This window comes from Rhinopithecus roxellana, chromosome 10 (genome assembly GCF_007565055.1).
Source record: "Rhinopithecus roxellana isolate Shanxi Qingling chromosome 10, ASM756505v1, whole genome shotgun sequence".
Classification (NCBI taxonomy): Eukaryota; Metazoa; Chordata; class Mammalia; order Primates; family Cercopithecidae; genus Rhinopithecus; species Rhinopithecus roxellana.
Genome location: NC_044558.1, coordinates 139,382,256 through 139,400,349, shown reverse-complemented (window position 1 = coordinate 139,400,349; position 18,094 = coordinate 139,382,256). Strand labels below are relative to the sequence as shown.

Below are 18,094 nucleotides of genomic sequence, written 5' to 3'. Positions count from 1 at the left end.
CAATTTTCATATCAGGAAAATCCATCATACAGATTGCTTCATGCTGGGCCTATTATGTTCTTTTATAAAAGGAAAGTGAAATTGATTTGGTTACATTTTATATAAACATAGGTATGCGCTTCAGACAGAGGAAAGTTTTTCTTTAATGTCAAAATGTGTTGTGAATTCATAATGTAGTTAAATTGCCCTATAAGCCCGCTGTGAGCCAGAGTCAGTATCAGGAGCTAAGAGAATGCCAGTAGTTTAATAAATATTTAATGCAGATTGTTGAAAGTATGGGATTTCAGGACAAGGAGAGAGCCAAAATGAAACTTTATACAAGAAAAATTTTACTAATTATTTCATAAAGAAGCAGAGCTTCTATTGGAATAATCAAATTAGAATATGTTAGAACTCAAATTTTGTCACCTGTGCTCTGTGGGCCCAAAACATAGAATAAAAGACATACACCATTGTAATTTATAATATGAGTATATGATAAACTATAAATCCATGTTATATGTTTAAGGAAAAGAAGTGATAGAGAACTAATTACTTTCTAATTTGCATATAATTTGTCCAAACAATGAAAGAGTCAAATATAATTCCTTAAAATTCTCCATAAAAGTAGGGGTTACGAAATGTTGAATGAGTTAAAACATTTGTTTGAAGCTGGGATTTGGGCATGTCTGAAGTTCTTGGAATTAACAGTGTTTCAAATCAAGAGCTACCCTGGCACACACATGAGTAAAAAAAACACACTGACTGAATCAATGCATAAAATCAGTGTATACTTAGGGACTGCCCGTTTGATGCATAGCACATAGTTTGCATGTTGAAGCCAAACTGGGAACACATTATTTTTACGAACTGGAAACTATAAATTTTCAGAATGTATACAAATACCCCATACTAATGAAAAACCCCATTACTAGTAGAGAAATCCATTACTAATGGGATTTCCCAGGAAGACTACCCTGGTTTTTAACATTGCTTTTGGGGCTTGAAATGGGCAGCTTGAAACCTTCATATGCAAAGTGCCAACATCTATAGAAATAAATTCTTTCTTAATTAAATCAATGTTGGGATGGGGTACTTTGTTACTGTTTTGGTTCCGAAGTAGTTTCTTATGAGTTTTGATTGGATTTAAATTCAGATTAAAATGAGACTTTACTTATAAAATACTTCTGTATGTTCTGTAGTGTTAATACTTGGAGGAATCTTCAGAAATATTACACATTCAGAAAATTATCCACAATGCAGAAATTGACCTAGGGAAAAATGGCAGTTGTTTAGTGTTTAAAAAGCTTAGACACATATTCATTTAAAACAGAAAAGTATGTTTAAGTTGTGAAAATGTAGATGTAACAAATTTGTAAGCACAGAGTCCCATGGTCAGTATCTAAGGGGAATAAAGAGGGGGATAACAGAAGAGCTAGACCTGAAATAGAAATACAAACTTATTTATTGTTTGTGACAAATACCCCAAAGCCTCAGTTTTGTTTGTAGATTTGTTTGTCCATAGACTGTGCAAAGTTTTTCCAGAATTAAGTAATTTTAAGTATTCATAACTCATTGGATTTGCTGATGTCTGCATTCACCACATTCTCCACACACTACAAAGTTGACTTTCTAAATAAAAAAGTCTTATTTCCAGCCATGTAGACCTTTGTGAGCATTCCCTGAATATATCATTCTATTTTGTCACTCCTAAGCCTCTCTACCTACTGTTCTGTCTGGAATTACTTCCTCCTCCTCTGGAAAACAACTCCTTATCCTTTAAGAACAAACTAAAGTATAATTGCTTCTGTGAAGTCTTTTCCGCTACTCTAGGAAACCTGAGTTGCTTCCTCTGCATTGTTCTTATAACTTGGATTACAGCACGTGTAATGCTGAACTGTAATTGTGTTTCTATCCTGACATCCCCAGGAGGCTGAGTCTTCTGGAAGGCAGGGACCATGTGTTAGTCTTTGAATCTTCAGCATGTAGCACAGTGCTAGATGGATGGTGCTTCATAAGTATTTACTGACTTCATCAGAAGGCACTGTGCCTACGAAAAAATCCTTAAGTAAATGAGAAGATTCATAGAGACTACAGAATGCTTATTTTATTTATTTTTAACTTTTATTTTAAGTTCAGGGGTACAGGTGCAGGATGTGCAGGTTTGTTACATAGGTAAATGTGTGTCATGGGGGTTTGTCGTACCAATTATTTCTTCACCCAGGTATTAAGCCTAGTATCCATTCTTTATTTTTCCTGATCCTCTCCTTCCTCTCATCCTGCAGCCTCCAATAGGAACCAGTGGGTGTTGTTCCCCTCTATGTGTCTATTTGCTCTCATCATTTAGCTCCCACTTATAAGTGAGAATATGCGGTATCTGGTTTTCTGTCCCTGTGTTAGTTTGCTAAGGATAATGGTCTCCAGCTCCAACTATGTCCCTGCAAATGACACGATCTCATTCTTTCCCATGGCTGTATAGTAGAATGCCTATTTTAAAACAGGGAGATTTCCTTTTTACCCCTGTACCCCAGAATTCTCACCTTAACCTTAAAAATGAACATTCCACAATGTCTAAATATAGTGAATGTCATCTGTTAATACTTAAAGTTATTTATGGTACATAAGCATCACAGCAACAGGCCCAACATAATGAACATGTAGACCAAATGCATCACTAGAAACGGGTTTTCATTTAATTTACTGAGTCCATATAGACTGTAACTCTAATGTAATGCAAATGGTACAGGTTGAACATCCTTAATCCAAAACCCAAAATGCTTCAAAATCTGAAACCTTTTGAGTGCTGACATGATGCCACAAAATTCTGCACTTGACTTCACGTAATGAGTCAGTCAAAATTTTGTTTCAGCCACAAAATTATTAAAAATATTGTATAAAATTACCATCAGGCTATGTATATATGAATACATGAAATTTCTTGTTTCCTGTCTCATGAAATTTCACATTTGGACTTGGATCCCATCCCCAAGATATCTCATTATATATATATATGCAAATGTCCAAAATCCAAAATCTGAAACATTTCTCATCCTGAACATTTTGGAAAAGGGATACTCAACCTGTACCACAAAAAACTGTGAAAATAAAACTTCAGCTAGGAATGCTTTGTTCTGTTCTGAATTCCCGTGGTACTGTTTACATCACTCTAAAGCGCTTGATGAGTCCTATCTTATAAATAGCTATAGGCAATTGTGGAATTCCTACTAGAGTATGTCATTTATTTTTGTATCCCTGAAAATATGTTATTTTATTACTGCCCCCCAGAAAATATGTAATCAATGAATGCTAGTTCACAAATTATGCTCTGTTGGTGGGCCAAGTGTCCTTATCTATACCTCTGTTTCAGTTAAGCATCTTGATTTTTTTTTTTTTTAAGACAGATTTTCATTCTTGTTGTCCAGGCTGGAGTGCAATCACTCAATCTCAGCTCACTGCAACTTCCACCTCCCGGGTTCAAGGATTCTCCTGCCTCAGCCTCCGGAGTAGCTGGGATTATAGGCACGCAGCACCATGCCTGGCTAATTTTGTATTTTTAGTAGGGACAGGGTTTCTCCATGTTGGTCAGGCTGGTCTCAAATTCCTGACGTCAAGTGATCCGCCCGCCTTGGCCTCCCCAAGTGCTGGGATTACAGGCGTGAGCCACTGCGCCCGGCCCTAAATTGTTAATATTTAACCTTTAGGAAGAAGTCAGAGAAGTTACCTCGATGGCTTGGCCAAGAATGCCCTGGGATAGCATGTCCTTGATAAAGGTTGTGTAAGCCTTATCTAATATGGTATTGGTTATTTATGACCACTCTGAATCACTGAGTCTTTAAATTATAGCAGAGTTATAATAATAAATTCCTTTATTCTGACCTAAAATTGGAGTCAGATCTCTCACAAACTCTTCACTCACTCTAATCTTTTCTATTTTTCTAAAGTGACAACACAAAATAAAGTTGTATTTTGCCCTTTGGTTTATATAAAACATGTTAATAGTGCAAACAGTATTATAACCTATGGTATAGATGTCAATTATATAAATAGATTTATGGGAACTAGAGATGAGGACTTGAAAATTGCACTGTAGATGACATAATAAGGGCATGGTTTTCCCCAGATAATGGCAAACGGAGAAGGCATTCTGAATCTGAAATTAACCCTCAATCTCCAAAGACCAAGAGCTCCCCTGACCTACTATTCACTGGCACTGCTTGCGTTTGCAAGAGGGCATTTGGTGCTTTGTTGCTTCTCTTTATCAACACCAACACTTATTCAGCACCTTTCTCAAATATGTGTCTTTTGAGGCTATCTTTTCAGATAAACTAAATAAAGGTGAAAAGAATTTTTCTGCCTATACTTTGCAGCACTACCACCCCGGTAAAACTCAAGGGAGCAAAACAATTTCAGTCATTAAAGAGGGCTTGGAATTAGACAGGTTCATGTTGTAATATTACTACTTGTCCAGAAGGACAAGATCAATAGCTAGGAAAAGCTCCCTATTACTTAAGCTCTGACCCACGTGAGTTAACATCCCATATGAACCTAAATTTCAGATATGTGGTCACTAGCACAGGTAGAGCTCATTCTCATACTCTCTCACACACACACTCTCTCTCATTTGCTTGCTAAAGTGGCCCCGAACTATTTAATTTGTTGGTAACAATCTGTCTGGCTTTGTTTCTGTAACTCAGTTCCTCACAGTTGTCTTGCCTTTCATCCCTGACTTGTTCATTTATTTAGCGCTCTTGTTTCTCTAGGTTTGGGATGAAGGACAAAACATTCCTTTTAATCTTGCTATACTTGGCTGGGTGTGGTGGCTCACGTCTGTAATCCCAGCACTTTGGGAGGTCGAGACAGGCGGATCACTTGAGGTCAGCAGTTCAAGACCAGCCTAGACAATATGGCGAAATCCTGTCTATTTGAAAATACAAAAAATTAGCCAGGCATGGTGGCACACGCCTGTAATCCCAGCTGCTTGGGAGGCTGAGGCATGAGAATCGCTTGAACCCAGGAGGCGGAGGTTACAGTGAGCTGAGATGGCGCCACTGCACTCCAGCCTGGGCAACAGAGCGAGACTGTCTCAAAACAAACAAACAAAAAACAAAAACAAAAACAAAAAATTCTTGCTATACCCCTAGAAATTGAGTCTTCCATCTGAACCTCCAGCTCCAAAGCCGGGGTCCAGTTATTGACCATTAGACCTTCTTCATGATCTGCACCCAGATTTCCCTGTTTGCTCTGGCTGCCTGCTGGGTGTCTGTCTTTCTTGCTGTATCTCCCTGGTTGGTGTAACCTGTCTTGCCAGCCTATTCTGCCACCCTCCATCTCCTGTTTCCACAGCTACTCACTGCCAGGCTTCAGCCCAGCACCGCCTGAGCTGCCTTTCTACATCTGCGGGAAGACATCTGGATCTTCTCCTATGTTTTTAACTTCCTCACCTCTGCCTCCACCTAGCTGGGCACAGATATTTCATCCATTCACTCATTTAAAAATAATAATTATTATGACATTCTGATCTGACACTGGGACATGGTTTTACTTCTCCACTGACCAAGAATCTGAACTCTCATCTCGATGATACTGGATACTCAATAAATTAGGGAATAAATTAGTTAAGAAAGCTTTAACTAGCATGTTTTCACCAGTAGAATGAGATTACCTGCTTGTTGGCTTTCAACACTGCCCTCAATGTGGCGATCTGCTCCCGTTTGGTGCTCAGCAGGGACTTTAGCTTGAGGATCTCTTCCATTAAGGCTTCCTTGTCTTTATCAATCATGGGGGCTAGCTCCCGAGCCGCTGCTCTTTGACGAGACAGTTGCAAGGACCGGTCCACAGCTTTCTGCAGATGCTTGATTTGGTCCCGGATTATGGCATTAAGGTTGTAGATATTCATTGGCTCTTTGCGGATGTCACTTGTATCCAATACTGGAGACGACGGTGGGGCAGTAATAACAGGAGAGATTGTGGGGGTCTTAGTTGGACTTGGTTCTTTGCTGGCCTCTGTGCTTTCTTTTGCAACTGGTTCAGATGAGGTCCTTGTTTCTACCGGGGATGACACACCCCGCCTGGCTAATCGTGGGGACAAAAGTCCTCTGGGATCATCAGGCCCTTTCAGGCTGCCACTGCGGGTGACTCTGCTCTGCCTATAGTAATCCAGCATGACCCTATTGGGAGTTTCATTATTACACAGACATACATGGTGGTAAAGCTGAGCTAACTCCTCACTGAATGTCACTAACTCATCCTGGGCCGTATTAAGAGTATTGTGATTTTCATTGGCTATGCTGGTCATCTTTTGCAACTCCTTCTCCATGTGGGCCATCTTCTCACCACTCTCCTTGGTGGTCTTCTCAAGGCTTGTCACCTGCTCATCATACATCTGGATTTTACTCTCATATTTGGCCTTCTCATCAGTGTAGTTTTCTACAGATTTATTATATTTCTCCTTTAAGGCCTTAATTTCAGCTTTCAGATCAATCACCTCAGTTACTGCCACCCTATATTTACATTCAAGGATCTCTAAGCCATTGATGTCCACCTCATAGTCATGGGCCTCCTCCCCTGAGTCCCGGCCCTTCTCCCCGTCCAGCTCGGCCTTGAGCTCCTTGCTGCTTTGCAGGCCCCTCATGGCATTGACGTGCTCTGTGAGCCGGTGCACGCGCTCATGCTGCTCCGTCAGTGCCCCCTTGGTGTGTTCCAGCTGTGTCTGTGACTCCTGTAGGTTGGCCAAAAGAATGGCCTTTTCCCGCTCTACCTGCAATGGCAAAAGAAAGTCTCTGAATGACCTCAATGCAGCACCAATGATGACCTTAATCCATTCACAGTGGGGCATGTATACACTTAAAAATCACTGCAGCAGAGCCAATGTTCCCACTATTTCAAATCAAAATGGAGTGTTTTTTATTTCAGCAGTTCTGGTAAGTCAATCTAAAAGTACATAATTCTAAAAGAATTATACTGCAAGTAGTTACCCATCAATTTCGCTTGTATCATACACACATACTCATGACACTTCAATGTTATTAGAACAATCTTATTTTCATTTTTAACACCTTGCAGAAAACAACATGACTTTAAGAGATAAGCATAGGACTGGTGTTATTTTTATGAGTGCCTTATAGTACATCTGTATTTCAGATCATAAGTGACTCTATCAGGGTGCCTATGAATCAATCATCCTTTCCTTCCCAGAGCTCAACCCCAAATCAGGTTTAAAACCTAAGGCTTTAACTTACTAAATATTGCTGAGTACGTTAACCATCCTCTTAAAAATAAGCATTTAGTCCCCAAAACAAACATGCACTACATTTGACAGTTTTTATCTTTTTTTAAGACAGGGTCTCGCTCTGTCACCCACACTGGAGTGCAGTGGCACAACTGTGGCTTACTGAAGCCTCTGCCTCTCAGGCTCAAGTGATCCTTCCACCTCAGTGTCCTGAGCAGCTAGGACCACAGGTGCGCACCACCATACCTGGCTAATTTTGTATGTGTGTAGAGACAGAGTCTTGCTATGTTGTCCAGGCTGGTCTTGAATTCCTAGGCACATGTCAGCCCCCTGCCTCTGCCTCCCAAAGTACTGGAATTACAGCCATGAGCCACCATGCCCAGCTTTGATGGTTTTTAATATAAAAGTCAAAGAATACATACAGAATTTTAGAGCTAAAAGAACAATTTATAAGTCAATTCAATTCCTTCAGTCCAAAATAGGAACTGTAAATATTAGCAATTAATTTGAATAATGTGATATGTTTATGTAAGTAAGTATTACCACGTGATGAAAAACACTCAGGTGTCCATATAAAATACTGTCTCATTAAACATAGGTATATAAGAAATTGCAATGTGAAAAAATTTTAAAGCATTTCTCTCCTTCCATATGGGTAAATATTATGAATTATGAGTTTTTGCATTTATAATGTAACTGTTTCTCAATAACCAAATAATATTGTTTACATTATTGTTCTATAAGAAGTATCATGGTGTTCATATCCTTCTGCACTTGTGTTTTCTTTTCTTCTTCTTTTTAAAAAATAAACCATCATGAGATCTGCTTTAAGAGAAATGAATTGATGCTGAATGTCTTCATATCTAAAGGAAGATATCAATTCAAACTTTCTTTATTTTTTGTTTTTTTTGAGACAGAGTCTCGCTCTGTCATCCAGGCTGGACTGCAGTGGTGCAATCTCGGCTCACTGCAAGCTCCACCTCCCAGGTTCACGCCATTTTCCGGCATCAGCCTCCCAAGTAGCTGGGACTACAGGCGCACGCCATCACGCCCGGCTCATTTTTTTGCATTTTTAGTAGAGACAGGGTTTCACCATGTTAGCCAGGATGGTCTCGATCTCCTGACCTCGTGATCTGCCCTCCTTAGCCTCCCAAAGTGCTGGGATTGCAGGCCTGAGCCACCGCATCTGGCAGGAATAAATTTAAGAAGTGCAAAATGTATACAGACGCGCCTCAACTTGTGATGGGGTTACATCTCAATAAACCCATTGTAAACTGAAAATATCATGAGTATGGCCAGGCACAGTGGCTCATGCCTGTAATCCCAGCACTTTGGGAGGATGAGGCGGGCAGATCACCTGAGTTTGATCAGGAGTTTGAGACCAGCCTGGCTGACATGGTGAAACCCTGTCTCTACTAAAAACAATTTTTTAAAATTAGCTGAGTGTGGTGGTGCACGCCTGTATTCAGCTACTCAGGAGGCTGAGGCACAAGAATCACTTGAACCCAGGAGGTGGAGGTTGCAGGGAGCCAAGATCGTGCCACTGCACTACAGCCTGCGCGACAGAGTGAGACTCCATCTCAAAAAAAAAAAAAAAAAAAAGAAAATATCATAAGTCTAAAATGCATTTAATACACACAACCTACCAAACATTATAGCTTAGTCTAGCCTACCTTAAAAGTGTCCAGAATACTTATGTTAGCGTACAGCTGGGCAAAAATAATCTAACTCAAAGTTTTTTTTGTTGTTGTTTTTTTAAGACAGGGTCTCACTCTGTTGCCCAGGCTGGAGTGCGGTGGCACAATCTCAGCTCACTGCAACCTTCGCCTCCCAGGTTCAAGTGATTCTCCTGCCTCAGCCTCCCAAGTAGCTGGGACTACAGGCGCACACCACCACGCCCGGCTAATTTTTGTATTTTTAGTAGATACAGGGTTTCACCTTGCTGGCCAGGCTGGTCTCGAACTCCCAACCTCAGGTGATCCACCTGTCTCAGCCTCCTAAAGTGCTGGAATTACAGGTGTGAGCCACCACACCCAGCCCCTCTCAAAGCCTATTTTATAATAAAACGTTGACTATCTCATTTAATTTATTGACTACTGTACTGAAAATGAAAAACAGAATAGTTGTATAGGTACTCAAAGTATGGTTTCTACTAAATGTGTATTGCTTTAACACCACTGTTAAGTCAAAAAGTTTAGTCGAACCATCACAAGTCAAGGACCATCTGTACTCTGAAAATTTTTTTTTTTTTTTGAGACGAAGTCTTGCTCTGTCGCCCAGGCTGGAGTGCAGTGGCCGGTTCTCAGCTCACTGCAAACTCCGCCTCCCGGGTTTATGCCATTCTCCTGCCTCAGCCTCCGAGTAGCTGGGACTACAGGCGCCTGCCACCTCGCCCGGCTAGTTTTTTGTATTTTTTAGTAGAGACGGGGTTTCACCGTGTTAGCCAGGATGGTCTCGATCTCCTGACCTCGTGATCCGCCCATCTCGGCCTCCCAAAGTGCTGGGATTACAGGCTTGAGCCACCGCGCCCGGCCCATGTACTCTGAAAATTATAAAGCATTGTTGAAAGAAATTAAAGAAGACCTAAATAAAGGGATAAATAGCCTCTGTTTTTGGGTGAAAAACTGAATGTTAAGATGGCAATACTACCCAAATTGATTTACATATTCAATGCAAACTCCAACAAAATTTCAGCTGGATTCTTTGTAGAAACTGACAAGATGGTCAAAAAATTTATATGGAAATGCAAAGAACCTAGAATAGCCAAAACAGTCCTGAAGAAACTTCTTGAGAAAGAACTAGCAAACTTTCCTATTTCAAAAATTGCTACAAAAAAACTATAATCAAGATACTATAGTATTGGCATAAGAACAGACATATAAATTAATGGAAGAGAATTGAAAGTCTAGAAATAAGCCTACATATACATCTATGACCAACTGATTTTGGACAAGGTTGCAAAGATAATTCAATGGGGGAAAGAAGAGAATAATAGTCTTTTCAACAAATGGTGCTGGGACAACTGGATGCCCACATGTAAAATAGTAATGTTGATCTCTTCCTCACATCATATTCAAAAATTAAGTCAAAATGGATCAAAGACCTAAATATAAGAGATAAACATAAAATTCTTAGAGGAAAACCTAGCCATGAATGTTCATGACCTTAGATCAGACAACAGTTTTGTACGATACCAAAAGCACAAACAACAAAAGAAAAAAAATAAACTAGACACATCAAAATTAAAATTTTTTTTTTAGCTGGGCATAGTGGCATGCGCCTGTAGTCCCAGCTACTCAGAAGGCTATGGTGGGAGGATTGCTTGAGACCAGGAGAGTCCAGGAGTTTGAGGCTGCAGTGTGCTATGATTGTGCCTATGAATAGCCACTGCACTCCAGCCTGGGCAACATAGTGAGACCCCATCTCTTTAAAAAAAAAAAAAAAACTCCTATGTACATCAAAGGACACCTTCAAGAAAGTGAAAAGACAATCCATAGAATGGGAGAAAATATTTGCAAATCATAAATCACTTTTATGATAAGGGATTTGTATCCAAATCAGTAAAGAACTCTTTCAACTCAGAAATAAAAAGCCCAGCCAAAAAATAATCTGAATAGACATTTTTCCACAGAAGATATAAAAGAGCCGATAAGCTCATGAAAAGATGCTCACAAGGAAATACAAGGCAAGATGATAATGAAATACCACTTCACATCCACCAGGATGGCTATGATTGAAAAGGCACATAATAGCAAGCGTTAGTGAGAATGTGGAGAAATCTGAACCCTCATACACTGCTGGTGGGGATATAAAACGGTACACTCAATTTGTTTTCAAAACTAGCAGTTCCTCAGAAGGTAAAACATAGAATTACCATATGACTCAGCATTTCCAGCTCTAGAATTAACTCCCCCTGGGAATTAAAACGTATGTGCACACAAAAACTTGTACACAAATGTTCATAGCAGCTTTATTGAGAATAGCTAAAAAAATAGAAACAACTCAAAAGTCCATCAACTGATGAATGGTTACATGAAATGCAGTATATCCATACCATGGAGTATTATTTGACAATAAAAGAAATGAAAATGAAGTGCTAATATATTACAGCATGGATGAACCTTGAAAATGTTATGCTAAGTGAAAGAAGCCAGTCACAAAAGGCCACACATTGTATGATTCCATTTATTTTTATTTTATTTATTTATTGAGACAGGGTCATGCTCTTTCACCTAGGCTACAGTGCAGTGGCATGGTCATGGCTCACTGCAGCCTTGACCTCCCAGGCTCAAGCAATCCTCCCACCTTAGCCTCCCCAGTGGCTGGGACTATAGGCACGCATCACCGTGCCCAGCTAATTTGTTTCGGTATTTTTGGTAGAGATGGGGTTTTGCCATGTGGCCCAGGCTGGTCTCAAACCCCTGGCCTCCAGCTATCCTCCTGCCTTGGCCTCCCAAAGTGCTGGGATTACAGGTATGAGCCACTGCGCCCAGCTAGTTTGTAAAGGTAATCTCTAACTATAAAATCTGTAATAGTTTAACCACTTAAGTTGTCAACTTTGTACTAGGAAATAATTATACTTGTCACTTTAAATTTCAAAACCCAAGAACTGACCAATCTTGTTTTAATTAATATCATCCTATAAATATTCTGTGAGTCTTTAAGCAGAGATAATATTTGACTTGTTCAACTCTCTGTGTAGCAACTCCACTTACTAGATTTTTGACCTTGAACTAATGACATAACACAGTCGTGCCTCAGTTTCCTTATCTATAATATGAAGGTAATACCCTCTACCCCATACAGTTGTTATAAGCAGCAACCAATTGAGCAAATATATAAAAATTGCTTTGAACTCTTATGGGACATATAACAAATTACCATCACTACTTAACATCAATCATTATAGAAAAAATTAAAATTAAAATTAAAAATTAAAATTGCCTTTAACAGAGTGGATCAAAACATAATAGGAATCTATTTCTTCCACATCCATGAAGATGCAACAAAATATATTAATTTTAGTTTTACAGAAACATTACTGTCTTCTCATACTACATGTGAAATTACATATCCAATGTAATACTGAAAAAAAAAAAATTCAGAGTTTTCCCCTGCTTAGTTTGACTCTATGCAGATGTAAAGTCAGAGGCTATTTATCAAAGACAGAAATTTCAGCACAAGCATACAGGACTCCTTTAAATGGATTCAGTAATTTAGTTAGTATTTCCAGACAGTATCTACTTATTTTCATTCTAATGAAACTAATTAAGGTATTTGACTGTCACTGGAAAATGTCAATTACAACCTATTTGAAATAATGAGGTCTTGAGGGCACCAAAAAACCAAAATAATTTATCCAATAAAATGCTGAAAAACTTCTCTCATGAATAGAGGATGACACTCATTGAGCTACTCACTATCAAAGACTGTTGTCAAGTTTATAGAGACTCTGAGGTTAATCAAAATGTTTTCTTACTATAATTTTTGTGTATATGTTTCTGTGTTATGTAAAACTTAGCATGATTAGCTAAGTTTAAAATATTCCTGTATTTTATTCCATAACCTAGGAAGGCATACAGTTCAGTAAAATATTCACTCTAATTTGTTCTGGGAAAAAGTTCTCCCAAATTTAGATAGAGGTTTACCATCACTTGCCTTTCCCATACATTTTATAATTTATGTATTGACTGTTTATACAAAGTGATACTGGGGACCTTCTTGGCATCTCGGAACCTGATGGCAGTTTCCAGGACAATAATAATTTACAAAATGTTATGACTTATACACAGTTTCATATTTACCATCCCATTTGGTCTTCACAATTCTACAGAAGAGGCATGGCATTATTACCAGGGCTTCAAAGCAGAAGTCTGCAGTTGTATGTCAACAACTCCAGGAGGCACTATTTAAATTGTAGTCACTATAAATTGTCAAACTTGTTATTACCATTTCCCAGCAGATGGCAGTAGGAGTCTCCTTGAAGAAGGAGACCTGATTTTTGTTTTGTTTTGTTTTGTTTTGTTTTGTTTGTTTGTTTTGTTTTGTTTTTTCTATAGTTTTCTCCAACAAAGGCATGGCAGAGACTAGTGGTGGGGCTAATTTATTACCTTCCCCTTTTGAATGAGCCTCAGAGAAGCAAAACAACTCACTCAACATTCCTGATAATTAAGGCAGAGGGGAGGACTAAGCTCTGATTTTTTTTTTATCTTGCCCAAATTCCTATTTAAGAGGTCTGAGGAGTCATGCCCTACAAACCATAAATTCTCATGGGATGGGTTTTATTTAACCCTGTATATCAAGATTTACTTTCCAATCTGACACTGGCAAAGGAAGAAAACCAAAATACATTTCCTTACCATACCTTGAAATTGCCCTGAAAAGTCTCTTGTGGGAAAAATCCACATTCTGTAGAGAATCCCCTTTCCCCTTTGTTTTCCTTCCTTCCTTTCCCAATCCAGGAGATAATCAGCTAAGAGCCAGGCACCCTTCTAAGTGCAATAAGAACATTTTACAACCTGCTGTCTCTGAAGTCTGCTGAGAGCTTCCTCTGCACAATAAAACTTGGTCTCCACAGTCCTTTATCTTAACCTGAACATTTTCTTTCCATTGATCCCAGGCCTTCAGATAAACTCAACCAATTGTCAACCAGAAAATGTTTAAATTTACCTATAGCCTAGAAGCCCCCGCTTTGAGCTGTCCCACCTTTCTGAACCAAACCAATGTATTTCTTTCTTTTTTCTCTCTCTTTTTTTTGACAGTCTTGATCTGTCGCAGGTTGGAGTGCAGTGGCATGATCTCGGCTCATTGCAACCTCCGCCTCCTGGGTTAAAGCGATTCTCCTACCTCAGCCTCCCAAGTAGCTGGGACTACAGGCACGCACCACCATGCCTAGCTAATTTTTGTATTTTTTTTAGTAGAGACAGGGTTTCACCATGTTGGCCAGGATGGTCTCAATCTGTTGACTTCATGATCCACCCACCTCGGCCTCCCAAATTGTTGGCATTACAGGTGTGAGCCACCACACCATGCCCAATGTTTTCTTAAATATATTTAATTGATGTCTCATGCCTCCCTAAAATATATAAAACCAAGCTGTACCTCGACCACCTTGGGCACATGTTCTCAGGACCTCCTGAGGGCTGTGTCATGGGCCACGGTCACTCATATTTGGCCCAGAATAAGTCTGTTAAAATATTTTACAGAGTTTGACTTTCTTCATTGACAGAGACATTTTTTTTCCCCTGGAACCAGGTTAAATAAATATCTATGGATGGGAAAACATAATTCATGTGCATAAATTGAGCCTTGTAGGAGAAGAAAAGGCCGAAAGGGTATGGAACTAGGTATGCTGTTTTCAAAGGAGTTCTTTAAAAAAAAAAAAGTATTTATTTTAACTGACAAAAATTGTACATATTTATTGTGTACAACATGATGTTTTGAAATATGTAGGCAAAGTGGAAATTGAGCTAATTGTGACATGCATGACCTGACATACTTACCATGTTTGTGGTGATGTAACTGAGCCTATATTATCAAAATCATTAAACGTTTGTTTTACTTATTTTCCTTTCTCTTTGTCCTTTTCTTCCTCCATGCATGACTGCTTGCACGTAGTCATTCGGTAGATGGTAGTCACTCATAATTGACTAACTTTGCATCCTAACCCTGGCTGCCAGTAAGATTAATGAACTTGTTTTCCTTTCAAAGAACAATGATCCTTAGGTCATGCAGACTTCCTGGATGGCATCCAGAAGTTTGACTGAGCTGAGGGACGCAAACAACTTTGATCATTGGGGGATTTCAGCTCCTGCAAAGCTGCCTTACTCACAAAAACCCCCAGTTACGTTCAAAGGCAGGTAGGATTTGACAGATTGTCTCTCCCACAATGTCATTTTTGGCCAAAATGAATACACCTTTCTCTACTGCTAAGCACTGATGTGTCAGTATTTGGCTTACTGCCCATCCAGCACACAGACCTACATTTGGGGGTTCTACAACACGGAGAACACTTAAAATCTACTCTTTAATTTTCAATACAATACACTGTTACTAACTAGAGTCACCATGTTGTACTATAGATCTCTTCAACTTACTCCATCAAAGGGGGACTTGATCAAAAGGAAGAAAATCTGAAATGCTGCATATCACCTGGATCAGGGTGTTATAGCCTTGCCTGTGCCCCTCTACACTATCATGAGCTGTTAGCTAAGCGCAGCTGTTGGATTTAGAGGCACAAGGCCTTCTCTCCCGTGCAGTGTTTTGGATCCAGGCCAGGAGAAATCCTAAGAGATAAGGGAACTATGAATATACAAACTGCTCAGGGATAGCATTAGGAGATACACCTAATGTAAATCACAAGCTAATGGGTGCAGCACACCAACATGGCACATGTATACATATGTAACAAACCTGCACGTTGTGCACATGTACCCTAGAACTTAAAGTATAATAAAAAAAAGAGAAAATACAAACTGTCATGTCCCAAGTATGTTGACACTGTAAGCTGAAGTGCGCAAAACTGACAGCTGCCCAACAGGACAGTGCTATTCCAACAACACCCGCAACTCCAAAATCCAAAAAGCTCAAAATCAAGTTTGATCAAACTCACTTGGTTATGATAAAACTCACTTGGCAATATTCAGACAGTCCTAAACTCCCAGGGTAGCCAAGCTGCACCTGACTGGTGTGAGGCCTTTAATGGTTCTCATCTTATTCTTAGTGTGAATACTCATGTTTCACTGCAGAAATGTTAATATTACTTGATCATTGGATGCTGCATCTGATCCCAGTGGAGATATCACAATCTATATGGTATATACTGCATACTACCTTTCTATAATCTGAAACTTAAATTTAAAACACACCTGGCCCAAGCATTCCAGATAGCTATACTTAAAGTACATTTGACTGGTTCCTCTTCAGAATTTCCAGGACAATGGTACTGACACGTATATAGTTCAGGTGTATAGTACTCTCATTGGTCAGAATCGTCATATTATTTTTAATCCTTATTAACATCAAAGCTAATTACAATGAATTCTAGGGAATGTATCCTGTAATGTTTTTGTAATGTGTTTATTTAAATGTGTTTATTTACATAAATTTAACCCAAAAAGATGTGTGGCTAAGGAAAAAACTGTATTACAAAGAAATAATTCATGAGAAGGTATACTTCTCATGAATTTACTCATTTGAATGAAATATATTCTTAGGAAAAGCTGATATGCTTTTTAAAAATGCTGATTACAAGAAGATAAATGGATATTCCACCCCCAAAAATATTACAGTTAGTGTTGTTAGTATGAGATTGGAAGCTGCAAAGCCCTTCCTGTGTTGAACCTGGTTTTCACAACTAAATCTGGAGCAAACTTGGGGATATAAGGACCTACCTGTGCCCCTCTACATCTTTGCAAACTGTCAACATCAGTTAAGGGTTGATGAAAGATTTGAAGGGACACAGCCTTCTGGTAGACTGACGGAGGGTTTATCCAGCAAAGTTTTTCTCACCCTAACATTTTGCTAAATGAATATCCTTTTTCAGACCTTCTTGCACCATGAGACTTAACTGTTATTTTTCTATATTCCTGCCAGTATCCACCACATTTTGAGCTAATAGCCCAAAAATAATAGTTAATAATAATTATCTAAATTATTATAAAGTGAGTACCCAATAAATTAAAGGACCAAGGGAGTTGAAATAACGATAATAGTTCCTAATTACTGAGCATTTACTGTGCGCTAGTCCCTGTTCTCAGCACTCTGCATAGAACTCATAAACCCTCATGCCACTCTAATGAGGAAGGTATTATGTATCCTATTCCATGGGAAAGTAAAGTGCTGTCCTCTAAGAATGACTGTCAACTACTGGCTGACTCTCAGAGCATTTGAAATACATGGGGAGTTTCTGGTCATCACTTCAACTGAGGAAATGTAACCAGCATCTCATGAGTTGGGATCAGAGACGCTAAACCTTCTCAAGGAAGAAAACATTCTCTGGCAATGAGGAACTGTCCCAACCCAAACGAAAACGACAGTCTATTGAGAACTCAGGAGAGCCACTCTCCTGCTGAGAACTTACTTGTTTTCCACCATTCTTTTTATTGAACTTCTCTTCTTTTTAGACTTTTGTATTACCCAATTCAGATCACATTTAGAATTAAATCTGAGCACAGCTCTGAGCTTTCAGCCAACAGAAGACCTGGCTGAAAATTGTGCTGTTTTATGCATGGAAGTCTCTTTTCCCAATATCTTCTGCACTGCCACCAAAATAAAAAGAAACAAAAAGTCTGAACCCACTAACTTTGTATCTCAAAGCCACCAACGTAAGAGTTAAAAAAAACTCCTATAACTTCTATTTAATGCTATTCAATCTGGGGGGCACAAATTCTTATGAATATATCTGTCATATAAAACTTTTTCACAAGGAAGTATGTTTTCTGTTTCAATCTAGTCATATTAGTGTAAAGTGAGCAAAAAGACAGAAAATAAACGGGTTAACAAATCAACATCATTGGTTCTCTATTCTCTTACTTTTTTCTGTCAATTTCACTTTTTTCCAGTTATTTCTGTGGAGGCAGATGACTAATTATCAGCTATACATGAAGAACCTTGGAGGGATAAGATTGAGATTGAAGATTAAGTCTCAAATGTAATCCCCTAACAAGCTTGTTAGACCAGATTTCTAGTTCAGTAGATCTACATGGAGCTCAACAATTTGTATAAATAAGCCCCCAGGTGATGGTCATACTGCTGTTCCTTAAACAACATTTCCATTAAGTGTGGCAGGAAGGCAAGACTCTAAACTAGAAAGCGATTTCACAAGGAAATAAGGTTAAAGGCTGGGATTCTTCACAAGACATTTGATTTGAAGACGCTAAAAATTTA

The 18,094-nt window shown here is 39.0% G+C and overlaps 1 protein-coding gene across 4 annotated transcripts in view; it reads right to left on the bottom strand.

The window, feature by feature from the left end:
* BICD1 (BICD cargo adaptor 1) overlaps positions 1-18,094 on the bottom strand; it is a 266,606-nt gene that overhangs the window by 46,827 nt on the left and 201,685 nt on the right. For all 4 annotated transcript variants that reach the window (XM_030939518.1, XM_010370979.2, XM_030939519.1 and 1 more), the window contains exon 5: positions 5,642-6,736. In XM_030939518.1, coding sequence (XP_030795378.1) covers positions 5,642-6,736 — 1,095 coding nt within the window. The remainder of the gene's footprint in view (positions 1-5,641; positions 6,737-18,094) is intronic.